The following is a 19,655-nucleotide window of genomic DNA, read 5'->3' on the forward strand; positions in this document are numbered from 1 at the left end:
GTTTTGATTTGGGTAGAGGCACAAGACAGGGTTGCCCTCTGTCACCCCTCCTATTTGCAGTCGCAATAGAACACTTGGCACTTCGACTGAGGCAGGATGGAGTCTACAGAGGAATATCCTTGGGGGATAGAGAGGACAGAGTCGGGTTATACGCTGACGACCTGATCCTTTTTATGGATAAGGCGGAGCAGTCGTTACCCAGGGCGATTGAGTTAATTGAAACTTTTGGCCGGTTCTCTGGATTGCATATTAATTGGACCAAGTCGGCCCTGATGCCCCTTCAGCCTGAGGGATGGCCCGTGACATATCACAATCTACCTGTTGTGGACAGGTTTAAGTACTTAGGTATTATAATAACTAGGGATCCCCCCTCAGCTTACGCTTTGAACATAGAGCCCTTAACTTTGTTTTTCACGGAGAAATTTGCAGCGTGGCGGTCGCTCCCTATTTCCCTGATGGGACGTCTGAACCTCATAAAGATGGTCCTTCTACCCAAGGCCTTATATGTACTGGAACATGCTAGTACGACTATCCCGAGACGGTTCTTTGACCGCCTCCACTCTATGATGTCCGCTTTTATTTGGGGTAGGGCTAGAAGGAAACTGGCGCTGCGCACTCTTCAGAGACCCAAGTTGCAGGGGGGTGCGGCACTCCCGGACCTGTTCATGTACTTCCTAGCGGGTCAACTACGTTATCTAACCTCCTGGGTGTCTTCGCAGTCCCTCCCCAATGCGGAATTCTATTTGCAGGACTTCCTTCAGCTACATTCCTTATGGCCGGTGCTGGAAGATATTAACCTTTTCCACGGTAAAACCCTCTTATTACATAGGTTGGCCCATCAGGTATGGGAGGCAGCGAAATTGAAGGTATACTCTGACCTACCGGACGCAATACCCCTATGGGGAAACCCTATGTTTCCGCATTTGAGTAGTCATGACGGTGCTGCGACGTGGAGGGATCATGGGGTACTGGCCCTGGGAGACTTGTATGAGGGAGGATCCCTGAGATCCTTTACTCAAATACAGGATAAATATGGAGTCCCGAGACACATGTTTTTTAGGTTTCTGCAGATTAGACACGCTCTCTCCGCACAGTTCGGAAGAGGATCTAGGAAGATTTCCAATTACCCGCTGATTGGAGTGCTATCCACACAAGGTCCCAGAGGACTCATATCGGCTATCTATACACACCTCATAACCACGAAGATGATTGCCTCCCCCCTGGGTGTAGAGGACAAATGGAGGCTTTGCATTCCGTCTCTCTGAGACTGAATGGGCCGAAGCGCTGGCAGCTCCCACAAGAGTTTCCCCCTCGGTTAACAATAAGATAATACAGTTACATATACTTCATAGGAGCTACCTCACACCGAGCAGGCTATTCCGAATGGGTAGGATGCAGAATGACAACTGCTTAAGATGTCAACAGCCCAATGCTAACTTCTGGCATATGATGTGGGAATGTAGAGCGATACAATGCTTTTGGAGGGATGTGACGGCCTTATTGTCTAACTTAGTGCCAGGTACTGTTCCTCTATGTCCCAAGGTGTGCCTGTTGGGAGTTATCGATGAGGAGATGTGGTCTCATCACCATAGGATATTCCTGGAGGAAACTCTATTTCTGGCTAGGAAGGCGATAGCTCTTAGGTGGATGGCCGATAGGATGACTAATGTTAACCACTGGAAGCGGGTGGTGAACCAGATTATTCCTCTGGAGAAAGTGGTATACATTCATAGGGGATGCCCCCAGAAATTTGAGAAAGTGTGGGGGGAATGGTGCGCGTCCGCTAGTACGCTGAATTCTCGATAGCCTCTTACTTCAATTTAGCTATGCAGGCCTTGCTGGGAAATGTTGGGCTTTTCTGTTTTTGCTTTATTATGTATATATACACCTTTTTTCTCCTTTGTTCTCAATTGCCATATATGTTGATGTCCCTGTCATGAATGGTGGGAAATCATTTTCGGATTGGGAATGGTGTCTGCCACGTAACCCTGCTGCGTCCAGGGGAATTTATTTTTGGGATTATGTACCACGGAATGTTTGTTTCCTTTGTTTGTTTATTGTCAACTTGCATGTTGACTCTGTATACTCGCAATATTGACTTTATGGTCATGTAAAACTGTCATGTATGATAATATTGCAACTTTATACTTCAATAAAACGAGTTTAAAAAAAAAAAGTTACTGCAGGATATGGATTACAGTTTAGAAATGTCAAATGTACACTCCTGTGAGAGGCGGGGAGGGGGATCTGTGGATGACACTGTTATAGGGAGGGGGATCTGTGGATGACACTGTTATAGGGAGGGGGATCTGTGGATTACACTGTTATAGGGAGGGGGATCTGTGGATGACACTGTTATAGGGAGGGGGACCTGTGGATGACACTGTTATAGGGAGGGGGATCTGTGGGTGATACTGTTATAGGGAGGGGGATCTGTGGATGACACTGTTATAGGGAGGGGGATCTGTGGATGACACTGTTATAGGGAGGGGGATCTGTGGATGACACTGTTATAGGGAGGGGGATCTGTGGGTGATACTGTTATAGGGAGGGGGATCTGTGGATGACACTGTTATAGGGAGGGGGATCTGTGGATGACACTGTTATAGGGAGGGGGATCTGTGGATGACACTGTTATAGGGAGAGGGATCTGTGGATGACACTGTTATAGGGAGAGGGATCTGTGGATGACACTGTTATAGAGGGGGAAATGGGGATGACACTGTCATGGGGTAGATCTGTGGATGACACATATAGCATAAGATGCTATATACGGTATGTGGCATCCACAGATCCCCCCCATAGCAGTGTCATCCACAGACCCCCCCCCCCATAGCAGTGTCATCCACAGATCCCCCCATAGCAGTGTCATCCACAGACAGCAGGACTTTTCTTCCCTGTTGCGGTTTTAGGTATTGGGTAAAGTATCGCAGCATTTCTAAGCGTACTTGTGTAAATGTATCGTTGTTATAGCTGCCCCCCCCCCTACTTTTGTCCTGGCCCCCAGTGTGCCCCCCCAAAATTTGAAAGCTAGAGACGCCACTGGCTATAGAGGAAAACTACCCCTTATGCAACTTCAGGAAACTACTCTGAACCGTTGTAGAAGCTGCCTTGCTGTAATTGACTTGTGGACATTGATGACCTTTGGATCAGTTTCAGTAAAACACTTGGATTTGTCAAGAGAACCGGTCTTCTAATTGTGCAAACTCATCATCTACTTACACCCAAGGGTGCTGGCGTAACAAAGACATCAGGGACCCTGCCTTTTCTGCACCTAAAACCCATACCACCAAGGGCACCTCGACTACTATCTGTCAATCCAACCCCTTTTACCCAGAGAGTCCCCCGAAGGAATCCGGTGCCGTCCTTCTCCTCACTGCACGCCAACCCAGGGAGCTGCAGAAACAGAGTACAGACTGTCGCATTCCTCGGTCACATTCACACTAGTTGTGACACTCACTCATGCCCCTGCGGTTCTGGTACTCTGCAGGAGCAGGAATGACACTGGGACCCTGGCTTCACGGCATGGTGTCAGACTCTGAAGTCACCTCCACGTCATCTTGCTGTGACAGAGGAGGACTGAGCCGTCCAATCCACAGTCTTATCCTCTTTTTCCTCAATGATAATGAGTTTCCAAAGACAGCAGAGACTAACTAACTAACTAACTAACTCTACTACTACTACTCAGATAGCTGGTGCTGCTACTACCCACATTCTGGCTCTTGGTCTTTCACTTGGAACCCTTACGAAGCCCTGACATTTTGGGCCTAATGTACACAGTCACACAAAGCATGGAACAGTTTGCAAATCTGCTTTCTGGAAATGAAAGACAGAGAAGTGCAATACGATGTCCTTCCCCCACAAACGCACTGAAGACACGAACCCACGAGTGCCGGCGGAAGTCCGCTCCGGCCCCATTCACTCCGGCCGCATGTCCGACCCGTCCCCATTAAAGTGAAGGGGCGGGAGCACTCGTGGGTTGTCGTTAGCACAGATCCAACATTCTGCCGGACCCTGCTAGCGCTAGTGTGAAAGAAGCCTAATACATCCTGATGGCTCCGTGTCGGCCAGAAGAAACCGGATCAGACATGAAAATCAATGTAAGTCAATGGGTGGCGAATCCACTTTTTTCTGTAAGAAAAAAAAATTATGATTAGGCACCATTGACTTTCACACTAGCGTTTTTGCTGGATCCGGCGGGGTCCAACAAAAACGCTTCCGTTACAGATAATACAACCGTCTGCATCCGTTTAAACGGATCCGGTTGTATTATCTTTAACATATTTTTAACATTGCCAAAACTGATCCGTTTTGAACTCCATTGAAAGTCAATGGGGGATGGATCCGTTTTCTATTGTGTCAGATTGTGGCAGAGAAAACGGATCCGTCCCCATTGACTTGCATTGTGGGTCATGACGGATCCATTTTGCTCCGCATCCCATGCCAGACAGAAAACCACCGCATGCTGCAGTTTGCTCTCCGGCATGGAAATGCAACCAAACGGAACGGAATGCATTTTGGAGCGCTCCGTTCCATTGTATACCCATTGACAATGAATGGGGACAAAACAGAAGTGTTTTTATCCGGTACTTAGATCCTCTGCCGGATCTCAAAACCTGAATTAAAAATGCAGATGTGAAAGTAGCCTAAAACTAAAGTTGGCAAACTACTAAGCGATTATTTAGCCCTCTCCACCGCGCCAACACGTTGAGTGTCTGAAGATTAAAGGGGTTATCCAATATCATAAGCTGCCTCCCCATGTGCCGGGCCCCTCACAGGGAATATACTAACCTGGGTCCCTGCTCCCCGCACCGCCGCTGCTGCTTCTCCCCGAGCGCTGATGAAAACATTCGGTGTCGGGAGGGGGGGGGGGCAGCCAATGGCAGGTGGGGATGCTAGGGAGGCTCGCCCCCAACATTGTTTTCATTGGGGCACAGGGAGAAGCAGCTGCAGCGGTGCGGGGACCAGGAGCGGCGCAGGGAGCGGGGTAAGTATATTCCCTGTGAGGGGCCGACACGTGGGGGGGTCATTTTATGATATTGGATAACCCCTTTAACAGCACAAATTTTGGCCTAGTATGTCCTAGTATACCCTGCGTATTGTAAGACATGTAAATGCAGGTTTTAATAAATTCAACAAGTACTAAGGCTGAAGCTCAGCCTGTGTTTGTGGGAGGGGCGGAGGAGGCCTATTTAGCGCCGCCTCACGCTCCCATCAGAGACGCCGCGCTTTCACGTGACGTCTCTGCGCATCGAGGACTCAGTGCCGCTGCTGTTTGCCCACGCTGCTGCTCCTTCAGCCTCCGCTCGAAACAGTACCTCCCCTGGAACCACGCTCCCCCGGTAAGCCAAGCGGCACCTTGAGCTGCTCCCTGTTTGGGAGCCTCGGCGCCGCGCTCCCACATACCCACATACCCACATGTCGCTTCCTGGCCGCCTCTCGCTGATCGCCAGGCAGCATCAAAACCGGGTCCCCAGCGCTCCCACTCACCGCGCATGTCCGCAACCTGGCCCCACCTCCCGCACCGGCTGGTCTCCAGGCAGCACTGACGCCGGCCGCCCCCCCCCCCCACCTCTCCCCCATTAACCCCTTCACCTGGCAACAGCATCCTGGCTTCATCTGGGTGCTTAAAAATGTGCACTCAAAATGCTCAACTTACAAAGCTGACAGCGGAGGCCTCCCGACAAGCGGGGGCCTCAGCAAAAACAGCACACTGCATATTTCATTTCTGCATATTATCTGCCAGCAGAGTCATGTCAATGTGTTTCTTCCTTAAAATTTCATCCACGTTATCGTCTGCCACGCAGCAGATTCATGTCATTTTTTCCTCAGGTTCGCTTACGCTATCGTCTGCCACGCAGCAGATTCATGTATTTTTTCCTCAGGTTCGCTTACGCTATTGTCTGCCACGCAGCAGATTCAGGTCATTTTTCTTTAGGTTCGCTCACGCTATTGTCTGCCACGCAGCAGGTTCATGTCATTTTTCCTTAGGTTCGCTTACGCTGTCGTCTGCCACGCAGCAGATTCATGTCAATTTTCCTTCCTTAAAGTTCCATCCACGCTATTGTCTGCCACGCAGCAGATTCAGGTCAACTTCCTCATGTTCGCTCACGCTATTATCTGCCACGCAGCAGATTCATGTCAATTTTCCTTCCTTAAGTTCCATCCACGCTATTGTCTGCCACGCAGCAGATTCATGTCAATTTTCCTTCCTTAAGTTCCATCCATGCTATTGTCTGCCACGCAGCAGATTCATGTCACTTTCCTCAGGTTAGCTCACGCTATTATCTGCCACGCAGCAGATTCATGTCACTTTCCTCAGGTTCGCTCACGCTATTATCTGCCACGCAGCAGATTCATGTAAATTTTCCTTCCTTAAAGTTCCATCCACGCTATTGTCTGCCACGCAGCAGATTCAGGTCAACTTCCTCATGTTCGCTCACGCTATTATCTGCCACGCAGCAGATTCATGTCACTTTCCTCAGGTTCGCTCACGCTATTATCTGCCACGCAGCAGATTCATGTCAATTTTCCTTCCTTAAGTTCCATCCACGCTATTGTCTGCCACGCAGCAGATTCATGTCACTTTCCTCAGGTTCGCTCACGCTATTATCTGCCACGCAGCAGATTCATGTCAATTTTTCTTCCTTAAAGTTTCATCCACGCCATTGTCTGCCACGCAGCAGAACACCTCAGTTCTCGAGCATGTTTCATTTCATCCACCACCCGACACGTATCAGGCACAGGTTCGCACGCTCACGCACCACTCACCCGCCCCGTCCCGACCCAGGCGCTTCAACGCGCCTCACGAGCTTCACTTCCAGCCCGCATCTAGTTCACGGGTTCGGCCGCCTGTAAGGCATCGGATCATTCAGGGGCCGTCCTTCGCACCCTGATTCACGCCAGGATTTCACCTTCTCCTGCTTATCTCAAACATCACCCCATGTTTCTAGGGTCCCTCCGGAGGCCTGCTCGTGTCAAAATTCGCTAGGCGAATTCCCCAAGGTACCAGTCCTAGGTTACCTTACTTCAGTTCTTAGGGTCAGGCCAGCATCAACAGGTCCTTCTTTCGGGGGGCTGAGGCCAGCGCATCAGGTAGGTTGGGCCTCTTAACCTCTTCCTGGTAACGGATTGGGTCACTCTTCGGTGTCATTCAGAGGGTTTCACGGACTCACTCACTGGTGTCAAGTGGCTCAACCACCCTTCTCACTCTCCATTTTCCTTTTCACAGCATAATGTCCCACGCATCGGATATCGCCGAGACTCGCTCCATCCCGGAATCACCCGGCTCAGCCCACGGAAGCAACTTTTCAGGCAGGCAATGGACCATCCCTAAACTTATGGCCGAATTAACCAGGAGAGGCATCCGCTATCCTGCCACGGCCCGCAAAGCGGACTTGTATAGGCTGCTAACGGCAAGGCCTATCCCAGCGGCTGCAGAGCAGGTGTCTCTGTCCACGGTCCAGACTGCGCTGACCCAGCTTCATGCGGCGATCAACACTCTCACCAGCTCAGTGTCCGACATGCAGACCAGGTTGCTAGCGGTGGAAACCAGGCCATCAAGCCCAAGCACTCCCATCTCTCCAGTTCCAGGCCCGTCTACCGTCCATGCCCCAACTCCGAGCCAAGCCCCCAGCTCCTTCACAATTTCCCCATCACATTTTGTTCCCGACAATGTCCGGAAGGATATTTTGGCAGGTAAAGATGTTAATTTGGCTTCCATACTTATTTCCACCCACGACTTCGACGAGAACAGGACCATTGCCTGTGGAGATATATCGGTGGTTCTCAAATCCAAGGATGCCCGGCTGCACAAAAAACTCTCCATCCCAGAGTTTGTGTTGGCCTTCAGCCTTTTCCGAGACATCTTATGCTCGGCCCAACCGCACCGCAGAGAGGAACTTGACACCTACCTCTACAGGGTCACTGATTTGGGACACAAGTACGGAGGTCATGCATTTTACGACTACCATCGTTCCTTCTCGGCCAAAGCCGCCGCTGCTCTGTCCCAGTTCCGGCACATCACGGACTGGTCCATACTAGACATGGAGCTCTTCTGCAGGCACTTCGCTGGCCTCAAAGCTCCCACCTGCGCCAACTGCCAGTCCATCCTGCATTCCTCCGACTGGTGTCCCAACTCAGGGGCCCTGGCCCAAGGCAGACCCTCCGCTCTCCCTTCCACCTCTTCAAGTTCAGGGCAGAACGCAGACAAATGGGGCAGGCCCATAGTGTTTTTGGGCAGAAGCCAAATCTGCAACAATTTCAATTGGTCCGACTGCTATTTTTCAAAATGCAAGGCCCTGCATATTTGCACTATCTGTTTCAGGGCCCACCCCCAGTCGTCTTGTCCGCAAAGGTCATCAAAACAGCTATGACTAGCCGGAGTCAACATTGATCTGCTAGCCGCCCTCCTGCTGCATCACCACGATCCCGCCTTTGTGCAGTTTTTGGTCTCCGGGTTCTCACAAGGGTTCCATACAGGGCTAGTTTCCTACCCGCAAACCACTTGGGAAGGCCCCAATCTTCGTTCTGCCTTGGCGGATCCCGAATCAGTAGACTCTCTCATCCAGTCCGAGATCAGCAAGGGTTTCCTCCTGGGTCCATTCACAGTCCCCCCCTTCGACATCTGGAGGGCCAACCCCATTGGCCTAGTTACGAAAAAAAATTCAAATAAAAAAAGGCTGATATTTGACCTCTCTGCTCCTCATGTTTCCAGCACACCTAGCTTAAATTCGCTCATCCCTTCAGAAGATTTCTCCATGCGGTACTCCACCTTGGACGACGCCATTCGGTTGATCCTCCAGCTGGGGTCGGGCGCGTGGCTTTCCAAGGCGGACATCGCCGACGCATTTAAGCTGCTTCCGGTCTCACCCCATTTGTGGAAATACTACGGCATCAAGTGGAGGGAACGGTACTATTTTTCAGACAGACTGACATTTGGTTCAAAGAGCAGTCCCTGGCTCTTTGATCAACTAGCCACAGCTCTTCACTGGGTCTTGGTCAACCACGGCGGATGCTCCAGGGTCATCCATTATCTCGATGATTTCCTGTTGATCGAGACCGCAGACCAGGCACCCATTCAGTTCCAGGTACTCCTCGACTTGTTCTCCAAGTTAAACGTCCCGATTGCCCCAACAAAAGTCGAAGGTCCATCTTCAGTTATAACATTCCTGGGGGTCATCTTAGATACCGGCAAGATGGAAGCCCGCTTGCCGGACGAAAAACTCCTAAAAATCCAGGATTCCATCAGGAGGTCTGTCGCGGCCAGGACCCTCACTAAGGTCGAACTCCAGTCAATTCTGGGGATGTTAAATTTTGCTTCCAAGATTATGCCCCAGGGGCGGGCATTTACCTCCAGACTGCTGCAACTTTTACCTGCTGCTTCGGATCAGGACTCTTTGATCCACCTTGACGCCGCCGCAACGGCCGATCTTCACATGTGGCACCATTTCCTGACCAGCTGGAATGGCATCTCCCTCTTCGTCCCTTCCTGGGACGATAATTCTCCCACCGTGTTTTCCGACGCAGCAGGTTCAAAAGGGTTTGCAGCCATTTTCAAGACCCACTGGTTCGCAGGTCCCTGGCCGCTTCAGATATCTTCCACCCAGAGTTCCATCAGCTCCTCTCCACTGTTAGAGATTTATCCCATCGTGGCAGCTGCCCAGACCTGGGGGGAAATCTGGAAGAACAAGCCAGTCGTCTTCGTCACAGACAATCAGGCAGTGGTAGAAATTCTCACCAAAGGCCGCTCCTCCTCCCCACAAATCATGCCCTTCGTCCGCAGATTAGTATGCCTCGCCTTAGAACATAACTTTCATTTTTCATGTCGTTTCATACAGGGTTCAGCAAACACAGCAGCTGATGCCCTCTCCCGTTTCAACTTCCCGGTTTTCTTTCAGATGATGCCAGACGCCGATCCATCAGGAGTTCCTCCACCCGCCATAGAGACACTGATGATGGATTGAGCAAACACGTCAGAACTGCCAAGTTACTCATCCACAACTCCCTATCCCTCAATACAGCCAGGAACTACAAGACCGGGTGGGAAACCTTCTCTCGATTTTCCATCAAGCACCCACAAGGACATCTGGATCAAATAACTCATCTCATGGCGTTCCTGGCTTATTGTCACACAGACCTTCACCTATCTTTTAGCACCATCAAATTGTACCTGGCAGGGGTACAGCATTACCTCACTTTAGATTTCCCAAGCAGCCAGTCCCTATTTTCTTCTCAGGCCATCAAGTCCACCCTTAGAGGGATCCAAAAGAGCAGCAGCAAGCCAGAGTCCCGCAGGAAACCAGTCACCGGGGCAATGTTCAGAGCTTTTTCCACTTCCCTAGATAACGATCCTTTCGGGCCATACAAAAGCATTGTGATCAAAGCTGCCATGTATCTCTGTTTCTACGGATTCTTACGGCCCGGGGAATTCACTAGCTCTCCAGGACATGCAGGCCCCACTTCAGACCAGCAGACTCATTGCACCCTGTCTCTCCCTTCCACCAAAACTTCCCAGGTAGGTCCTCCAGTCAAAATCATTTACTTCCCGACCTTCAATGATTGGTGCCCGGTGGCCGTATTCAGCAAGCTTCTCGCTATCTCAACAGTTTCCGCGCCAGGCAGCCCTCTCTTTCCCTTCAACTCCAAAGGTCTCTCAACTTCTCAGTTCATCCATCACATCAGAACTTTAGCTTCCGGGCTGGGGTTCGATGCCAAGGCCATCTCAGGGCATTCGTTCCGCATAGGCGCAGCTTCCGCAGCATCAAGTCACGGGGTCCCAGCACACGTCATCCAGAAAATGGGTAGATGGCAATCCTCTTGCTTCACGCACTACATTCCCAATCCACGAGCCGAGATCGCCAAGGCTTTCACCAACTTAGCCCTATGAGTTCTACCCTCACATCTTCCTACCCGTTGACTTTTGCCCCTCATTTAGTTCGCACCCGGCCATGGCTTCCCGCACACCCCAGCCATCTGTAGCAGACAGCCGCCATCCCCTCCCCCCCCCCCCCCCGTCCTCAGCCACGGTCTCTCACCGTAGCCAGGACCACAAGTACTAAGGCTGAAGCTCAGCCTGTGTTTGTGGGAGGGGCGGAGGAGGCCTATTTAGCGCCGCCTCACGCTCCCATCAGAGACGCCGCGCTTTCACCCCTCCCACCCTTCCCCTTCCTTCACCTTTCACCATCAGGCATGCCCCTCATTTAGTTCGCACCCGGCCATGGCTTCCCGCACACCCCAGCCATCTGTAGCAGACAGCCGCCATCCCCTCCCCCCCCCCCCCCCCCCCCCGTCCTCAGCCACGGTCTCTCACCGTAGCCAGGACCACAACCCCAAAAAATATGAACTGTAATTGTGTGGAGATGGAAATACATGGATTTAGGCCAAATATCACCTTATCACTCAGATAATTTTGGGTGCTACCCTGCAACCTTTTAAAACTTTAAAAATAAATTTACTATATGGAGATGCCCTGACACTGAGTTTGGACTAGTATTTCAGGTGTTTTCACTCAAATTTAAAATGCTACATTGATGGTAAAACACGTGTTGTACGGTTTTGTGCTTATTCCAATGAAAGGATGTCCTTGCCGGTAGATGCTTTGAGGTTTGCAGCAGCTGCAGTTCTGCTAGGAGCCCAGCAAGCCTCAGCTCCTCACTGCGCACTCCCTGGCTGACAGCTTCCCCTGCCTGTTCCATTTCTACACACACAATTCTTCTTCTTTGTAATTCTATCCCTTCCCTTCTCTGTCCCTGGCAGTAGAACACAAGCTTAATAGTGACTTTTCACTGTCCCCGACTCCCTAAGATCATTTTCCTGGCAGACACCGACACCCAACCGCCCTCATTCACAGCCCCACACACAATGACTTTCTGCTCCTCCTGCTCGGGCACCTCCCTGGCTGCTGCAGCACTGATTGGCTCATCAAGACGGTCTGTTGGCCTGGGAGCCAATCAGGGCAAACCTCCCTCCCTCTTCCTATCAGGGTCATGTGAGAACCCTTCTTCCTCCCTAGTGATTTTTCCCGCTGACATGTGCAGTAAAATGGCGCTATGTGCTGTTTTACTGGATTTGTCCGAAACGAACCTGAAAAAGTTCAGGTTGGTCCGTCAGCCAAAATTTTGCAAAGTTCGTAACAAAACGGTTTGTTCATCTCTAATGCATGCAATAAATCTGTCAGATCGTGACTACTACAGAAAGATGAAATATAATTAGTATTTTACCTCAGATTCTGCAGGTTCTGTAATCCTGGAGCAAGTCTTTCTAATCCTTCAATGTCTAAGGAACATTGATGTAGATTGAGTTCTTCTATATTTGTGCAGGTGCCCAGAATAAACGCTAACACTGTGCAGTCTAGAGCCGATATACGAACACCAGAAAAGTCCAGACTTCTGTGTGATTGTAGTGATTCCAGCACCAGAGCCTTATTCCGGGATTCATACAGATAGAAAAATTTACTTAGAAGATGACGCTTGCTGGTTTCATTTTCCTGCTCCCTCTTTTCTTCTAGAATGACGTTCTTTAGCCAAGTGATGACATCTATAGATGTCGGAGTTGCTTGTCTGTCCAGGTATCCAGTTAGCATTGACCTGGTGGAGCCGTCTGATAGACCACACAGGAAACGAAGGAACATCTCACCTCGTCCATCAGGATAGGATTTGGCATCTTTTAGTGATTTCTGTAACTTCTCGGGAGAATAATCCACATAATGCACCAAGGCAGAGAAGAATTCCTGAACTGTGAGATGTAAGAAGGAATAGGACACAGGTTCCCCCGATTCCATCAGAAAACTTGATAATAGCTTTGACGTATTGTCCACATGGAAACAGTCCAGATCTCGTTCATCAAAGATAAGCCTATGATTCATGACTCCATGTTCTGCCATCCATCCGATGGACTGCAGGATCTTCTGAGCGTCACTTTTGTCCAGGCTGTGATTGAACAGGATGTTGGCGACAAATATCGCAAACAGCTGGGTGACGGTTTTGGGTAATAATGACACCGACTGATCACTACTTGTTGGCTGGAAGCTCTTGGATAATACAGTACAGATTATCCAGCAGTAGGACGGGAGGTAACAGAAGGTGTACAGGCTGTCATTCTGCTTCACATAATTAAAAGCCTTTTCCCCCAGCTCAGGGTTGGAGAAGAAGTTTTGAAAGTACATCTGTCGTTCTTCCGGTAAAAACCCAGTGATTTCTACTATTCTCTGGAAAACTCTACAATCAATTGATGCCAGTCTGGTTGGCCGACTGGTCATTAGGACAGAACAACCTTCAAGAAGAGACTTTCTCACCAAACTAACCACAATCTGACCACAAGGTTCAGGATGATTAGGATTAGAGCACAAGTGACGTGATGAGAAATCCATGTTATGAAGACTTTCATCTAAACCATCAAATATAAAGAGAAGTTTTTCAGGTTCCTGTAAGATGTTACTAAGCTGCTCCTCCAGGTATGGGTACTGATGAAGGATTAGACTGTCCAGACTAACTTTATCCAGTCTGTTGAGTTCTCGGAATTTGAAGAAAAATACAAAGGAGAATCTTTGATAGAGATCCCCCTTCACCCAGTCATAGACAACCTTCTGCATCAGTGTGGTCTTCCCTACACCAGGCACTCCGCTCACCATTACCATACGTGGCACTTGTTTGGATTGGTGGCACCAGCGGAACAGTTTGTTGGGGGAAATGTGTTGTAGTTCATATTGTTTTCTCTTTAAGTATTCCTCATGTTTTACCCCGGTCTTTATGAGCTCATTCTCAGAGCGTCCTCTGAAGTGATCAGTGGAGACAATGATGAGGTTGACATAACGTGTACAGAATGGAAAACTCTCCTCTCGCTGGTCACATCTTGGAGGTTTGTTCTCTAGAAGTTTCTCAGTTCTTTCATGTAAATGTTTCTTGTGACGGATCTGGAAATCTGTAGAAAATAGGAAAATAAAAAGGTGAAGATAAGAAGCTGAAACAGAACTAAATATCTTGATGAAGAAATGGCAGATTTCTGTACATTGCTGAATTTTCCAGCTCCTCTTGGCCATATGACTTTTCTAGTCTGACACTGCTCCAGATTTATCACACAGACTGACACTGGATGATACATCTGGATAATGACTTTACACAACACCAAGGGCACCACAAACCAGGGGGACCCCAAACCAGGATTTGCCACGAGGGTGACATAGGGTGCTCTATTCACTGTGCACGGACCAATGAGTACCAGGGAGGACCATAGCCACCGTGAGTACTGGTACCGCCATCACACACATATTCTCACCTTCTGCTCGGGCCACCGCTGCATGTTACTAACTAGAATACTAGGTGTGGTGGTGCTGTACGGTGTAATCTGCATGAAATGCAGGCAGCATGTCATAGAGCAGGAGGAGCTGAGCAGATTGGCATATAGTTTATGGGAAAAGATCCAGTAAAACTTGTACTTTATTTATTAAACATTTTATTAAGTAATAAATATTACAATAAAACATTATAATGTAAGCAGCAGCAGTGCAGGCTAGCGCTGCGACAAGCAGCTCGTCCCCCGGACACAGGATGTAATTGATCCAAATAATAGGGGAAAATTCAAAAGATGACACCTGCCGCAAATGCAGGCAATATTGAAAACCACCCCCAATGAATGTAAAAAATCCCCCCCCCCCCCCCCACTAAACATATGATAACTGCACAATAATAAGCCTATTATTTGAGGTGCCAAATATAAGGCACCTCAATAGAAGCCCATAGACAGTATGGAGGGACAACAATAGTAGCAATACGCACAAAAACAGCAAACAAATTGAAGCATATCACCTAGAGCTGAGTGGAAGCACAATGTGGATCAAACCCAGGAGCGGTGGAGAGCGCACCCCGACGCACGTTTCGCTCCGTATGTAGCTGTACCCACTGACTCCCTACATATACCCTGGGTGATTACAAATCAAATGCAATTCTCCTGACCCCAGGCCAATGGCTATGCAGCAGGCGGAACTAGGCAGGACCTAAGCAGGTCAGTGGTGACCGCGTCGTCTCGCGAGACAGCTCAATGATGGCGTCAGTGATCACATGACCTGCCAAAGCCAGGTTAGGGGACGAGAAGTAGATATCGCGAGTCCTCACCGGTCGCGTCATCACGCGAGAAAGCAGCAACTGACGTCAGCTATCAAGTGACCGTTTCAAGTCAGATGCAAGAAACATCATGCGAGACAAGGGCAACGGGAACACAAATCGGATCGCGATCACATGATCGCACATCACTTCCCTGTATGAGGGCTCCTGTCTCACCATGGTAACCGGTAACAACTCGCTCGTCACCCCACAATATTGTCCAAGAGCGGTCCTGCCCTCCATATCGAATATTATGCTACACCATTAGTCAGTCGAAAATGGGGCAGGTTAAACATAATACCGCTTGAGCGACATAATACCCAATCTGTAGTCAATGACAACTCCGCAAGACAATATAATATAGGATAACAGACATATATAGAAAGACCACCAGAGGGGGTTATAACTATACAAAGAATATAAGAGCGCTGGATAGGCACATTAAAAAGTGCTAAAATGTGTAATAAATCCTTATTAGTGTCCTCCTATATGAGCACACACAATGTATAACGAAACCACATGGACATCCAACTACAGTGATATAGATATAACCAGCCCTAAGGCGCTAGAGAGAGCGCTATACAAATACTATGTGCATCATGGATACAAGACCCTCCATCATACGTCTAATGAGACGCAATAACTGTAGATATATAATGAAATACATACGACAATAATAGCCTTACTAGGGTACTTAAGTAATTCCTATAATAATTGTATTGTCACTTGCACATCATTGCACTATTTTAGTTTATTTGTCACCTTGCACTTTTTAGTACAATTATTATATGAATTACTTAAGTACCCTCATTATATATATACAGTTATTGCGTCTCATTAGACGTATGATGGAGGGACCTGGTCTTGTATCCATGATGCACATAGTATTTGTATAGCGCTCTCTCTTGCGCCTTAGGGCTGGTTATATCTATATCACTATAGTTGGATGTCCATGTGGTTTCGTTATACATTGTGTGTGCTCATATAGGAGGACACTAATAAGGATTTATTACACATTTTAGCACTTTTTAATGTGCCTATCCAGCGCTCTTATATTCTTTGTATAGTTATAACCCCCTCTGGTGGTCTTTCTATATTTGTGCCAGGATCGGCTGCAGGAGAACAACCTAACTGTACCTACCTGAAGCAGTAGAGTTATGCCGGAACTGCCGTCTTAAGGGTAGCCTAAAGGGGCCAAAAACCACGCGGATGCAGGGAAGGATTTAACTCTGTGTATTCTAGGTGATATTTATGACAGCAGCTGATTGAATGCAAGTGACATTTCCTGTTGAGGGTCAGGAACATACCGTGCGTAGCATGCAGATTTCCATCTGCCCAATTTCTGGATGACGTGAGCGGCACCTATGCGGAATGAATGCCCCGTAATTGCTAATGGGTTGACCCCCGAAGAGGAGACTAGTAGGCGAACGTATTTGAGGAAAGTCTGGATGTTCAAGGGAAACCCATCCAATTGGAACAGGGGGGATTCCGCGGGCACGTTCCCGGTGTACTGCAACCACTCACGTAGGACCGTTACTGGGCACCATTTGTTGTTGGTGACAAAGTACCTCACCTGCACGGATTCCCCAGGTCGGCCCGTCTTGCTGGAGTCCAAGCTGAGGGTGAGCAGCGTGCCGTCCCAACGCAATTGGTTCCTCCGCAAGAACTTGCTTGATGATTTAGTACAAGTGAACTCGTCTGGCCTGAGGAACCCGTAGAACGCCAGATACAATGCCGCCCGGACAAGAGAGCTGATGTACTGCCCGAACGGGTGATTAGCCAGAGCGTCGGACACGGTCCTAACCATGTTGCCGGTGAACGGACGCCTAGTGGGTCTTCTTCTGATGGACTGTTTCTGGATGCCTCTCAACAAGGATTTGATTGGATGAGCCATGAACAGTGATGGTTGGTCCGGAAACTGCACATACCAATGATGCTGTATGCCAGCGAGGTACAGCTTGATGGTGCTAAAGGATAGATTTAGCTGTGAGGTGGCAAAAAGCTGTGAACGCCAGCAGGTATGTGATAGGACCTTCACCAGCCGGAGGGTATGTGACTTTGAATCTGTTGAACAATCGCCAGGCCGTCGTGTACGCCTTTCGTGTGTTGCTGGAGAGAGAATCAGACATGAGACTTTTGGCCATCTCGAGAAATGGCGCTACTCCATCAATAGTTGGCCATGAGACGGGGCGGGTGTCTGGGAGAGATCTGCCTCTGGAAAGACCTGAAAGAAGAGGGGAAAGTTAAAGCGAGATAGAGCATCGGCTGCGATGTTACGTTGCCCACTTATATGTGTGCAAATGAAATTGAAATTATTTTGCAGGGCCAGCCACACGAGCTTCCGCACAAACGCCATGATGTGCCTGGAGGCTGACCTCCCCTTCATTAGGATGTCAGCGAGAGCCTCATTGTCTGTGAGGAACAGGACTGTCTGGTTTCTCCACCGAGCCCCCCATGTTACTGCCGCTGCCACTAAGGGATATATTTCAAAGAGTGAGGAACTCCTTGAAAAGCCTGTTATGCTGGTGATGTCTGCCGGCCATGGTTGGGCGAACCAATGGGTGCCATGTATGGCTGCAAAGCCGGCCGCGGGCGAGGCGTCTGTGTGGACCACAGGGGAATCACTGGATACCACTGGAATGAACAGGGAAACCCCATTCCATTGGGAGAGGAAGTTGTCCCACATCAGCAAGTCAGCAATTGCGTTCTGGTCCAGCTGGACTGGGCTGTCCTGGCAGGGTGCTTGTGGGAGAAGTGCCAGGAGCCTTGAAATGAAGGACCTACCCTGTGGCATGATACGCATAGCAAAGTTCAGCATGCCAAGGAGTGACTGAAGATCTGCCCTGGTAGGTCACCCTCACTTGCGCTAGTCTGTGAACAACAGACTTGATTCTGGCCAGCTTGTCTGGAGGCAGACTGGCCTTCATGTCCACTGTGTTCAAGCAAATGCCTAAAAAAGTGATCTCTGTGCTGGGTCCCTCCACCTTGTGCGAGGCCAATGGAACTTTGAGGTCTGAAAAAGCCGTGCGCAGGACCTGTAGATCTAGAGGCACTTGATCTGGGGATTCTAGCAGGAGAAAGTCATCCAGGTAGTGGATGACGTGATTTACCCGGAAAGTGTTGGTCAAAACCCAATGCAGCGCGCTGGCCAGTTGGTCGAACAACCAGGGGCTGGACTTTGACCCGAAGGTCAACTTGCTGGCGAAATAATAAGCACCCTGCCATTTCATGCCATGCCACTGCCATAACTCAGGATGGATGGGTAGTAATTTGAAAGCATCCGTGATGTCCGCTTTTGACAGAAAGGTGCCCTTGCCTAATTTGATGATGACCTGTATAGCCTCATCTATTGAAGCATACCTCATGGAAAACTCCTCGGATGGAATTAAGGAGTTCAAGCTTGGTATATGTAAAGAATGTGGGGAGGACAAATCATAGATTAGGCGTTTTTTATTGTTGAATTTGCCAGTCACAATGCCAACTGGATTGACTCTCCAGCATGCGAAGGGAGGTTGATTGAACGGCCCTATTAAGTACCCCCGGTCTAGTTCGGTCTGGATTAACTGCGTAACCGCCTCTGGGTCTCTGGCTGCCGACTGCAAATTATCACATTCGAATGTGGTTTGAGGGAGCGCGAGCAGCCCTGTATGGTAACCGTATGTCAAGCCGTGGATGACGAACTGCACCCAGGCCGGGTGTGGATGTTCAGCCAAGAACAATGCCAGCAGATCCACGTCAATCACGCTTAGTCACGCCGGGCCTTGATTCCTTTGAGGGCATGCTGCGCGTGGATGGGCCCTGAAACAGATCGCACACAGATGTAGTAGCCTGCACTGATTGTAATGACAAATGGCGTAGTTGTAATTGTTGCATATCTGGCTTCGACCAAGGTATTTTATGGGACGGCCTAGCTTGTCGACCCCGGAAGCTGATTTGATGTTTGATGGACCTGGGCCAGAATTAGGTTGTGCTGGATCTGCTACGTGGCCTGTATTGGAACACCAACCCGTAGTGTGGGAGTAGGAGTTGCAGATCGTGCACGTCGGGGCTTTTAGCCCTGCAAAATGGCGGCAGAACAATTCCGTGTCTATGTTGGACCAATCCAGAACGTGCTGGCACTGTATCAGGGCAGCTGCTGCCTTGGCCGAAAAAGAACGATGGTAGTCGAAGAATGCTGTGCCGCCATATTTGTATCCTAATTCGACCACCTTGTACATGTACAAGTCTAGCTCGGCCCTCCTATGCGGGTTGGCTGTGCAAATCACATCCCGGTATAAGCTAAATGCTAGGACAAATTCCGTGACGTTCAGTTTTCTGTTAAGCCTAGCATCTTTAGACTTCAGGATGACCGAAACCTCCCCACATGCAATGGTTCTATTGTCCGGGGCCTCATGTGTAGCAATGAGCAGAGACTGCTAGGTTTACATCTTTGCCTTCCAATATGTCCTGTCTGATATTGGCCGGAATGAAATGGGATGGGGCGATTGTGGGAAACTGGGATGACCCACCAGAAGCACTGGATTGCCCTGCTGGAGGTTCCGCGGGTGTTGGTGCCGT

General features: G+C 49.3%; 1 protein-coding gene across 1 annotated transcript in view; it reads right to left on the minus strand.

Moving 5' to 3' along the window:
• Positions 1 to 19,655, minus strand: part of LOC122930268 (NACHT, LRR and PYD domains-containing protein 12-like) — a 797,118-nt gene that overhangs the window by 700,773 nt on the left and 76,690 nt on the right. Inside the window, exon 6 of the mRNA XM_044283506.1 lies at positions 12,222 to 13,920. Within this exon, the coding sequence (XP_044139441.1) occupies positions 12,222 to 13,920 (1,699 nt within the window). The remainder of the gene's footprint in view (positions 1 to 12,221; positions 13,921 to 19,655) is intronic.

The sequence above is a fragment of the Bufo gargarizans genome, chromosome 3 (assembly GCF_014858855.1).
Source record: "Bufo gargarizans isolate SCDJY-AF-19 chromosome 3, ASM1485885v1, whole genome shotgun sequence".
Classification (NCBI taxonomy): domain Eukaryota; kingdom Metazoa; phylum Chordata; class Amphibia; order Anura; family Bufonidae; genus Bufo; species Bufo gargarizans.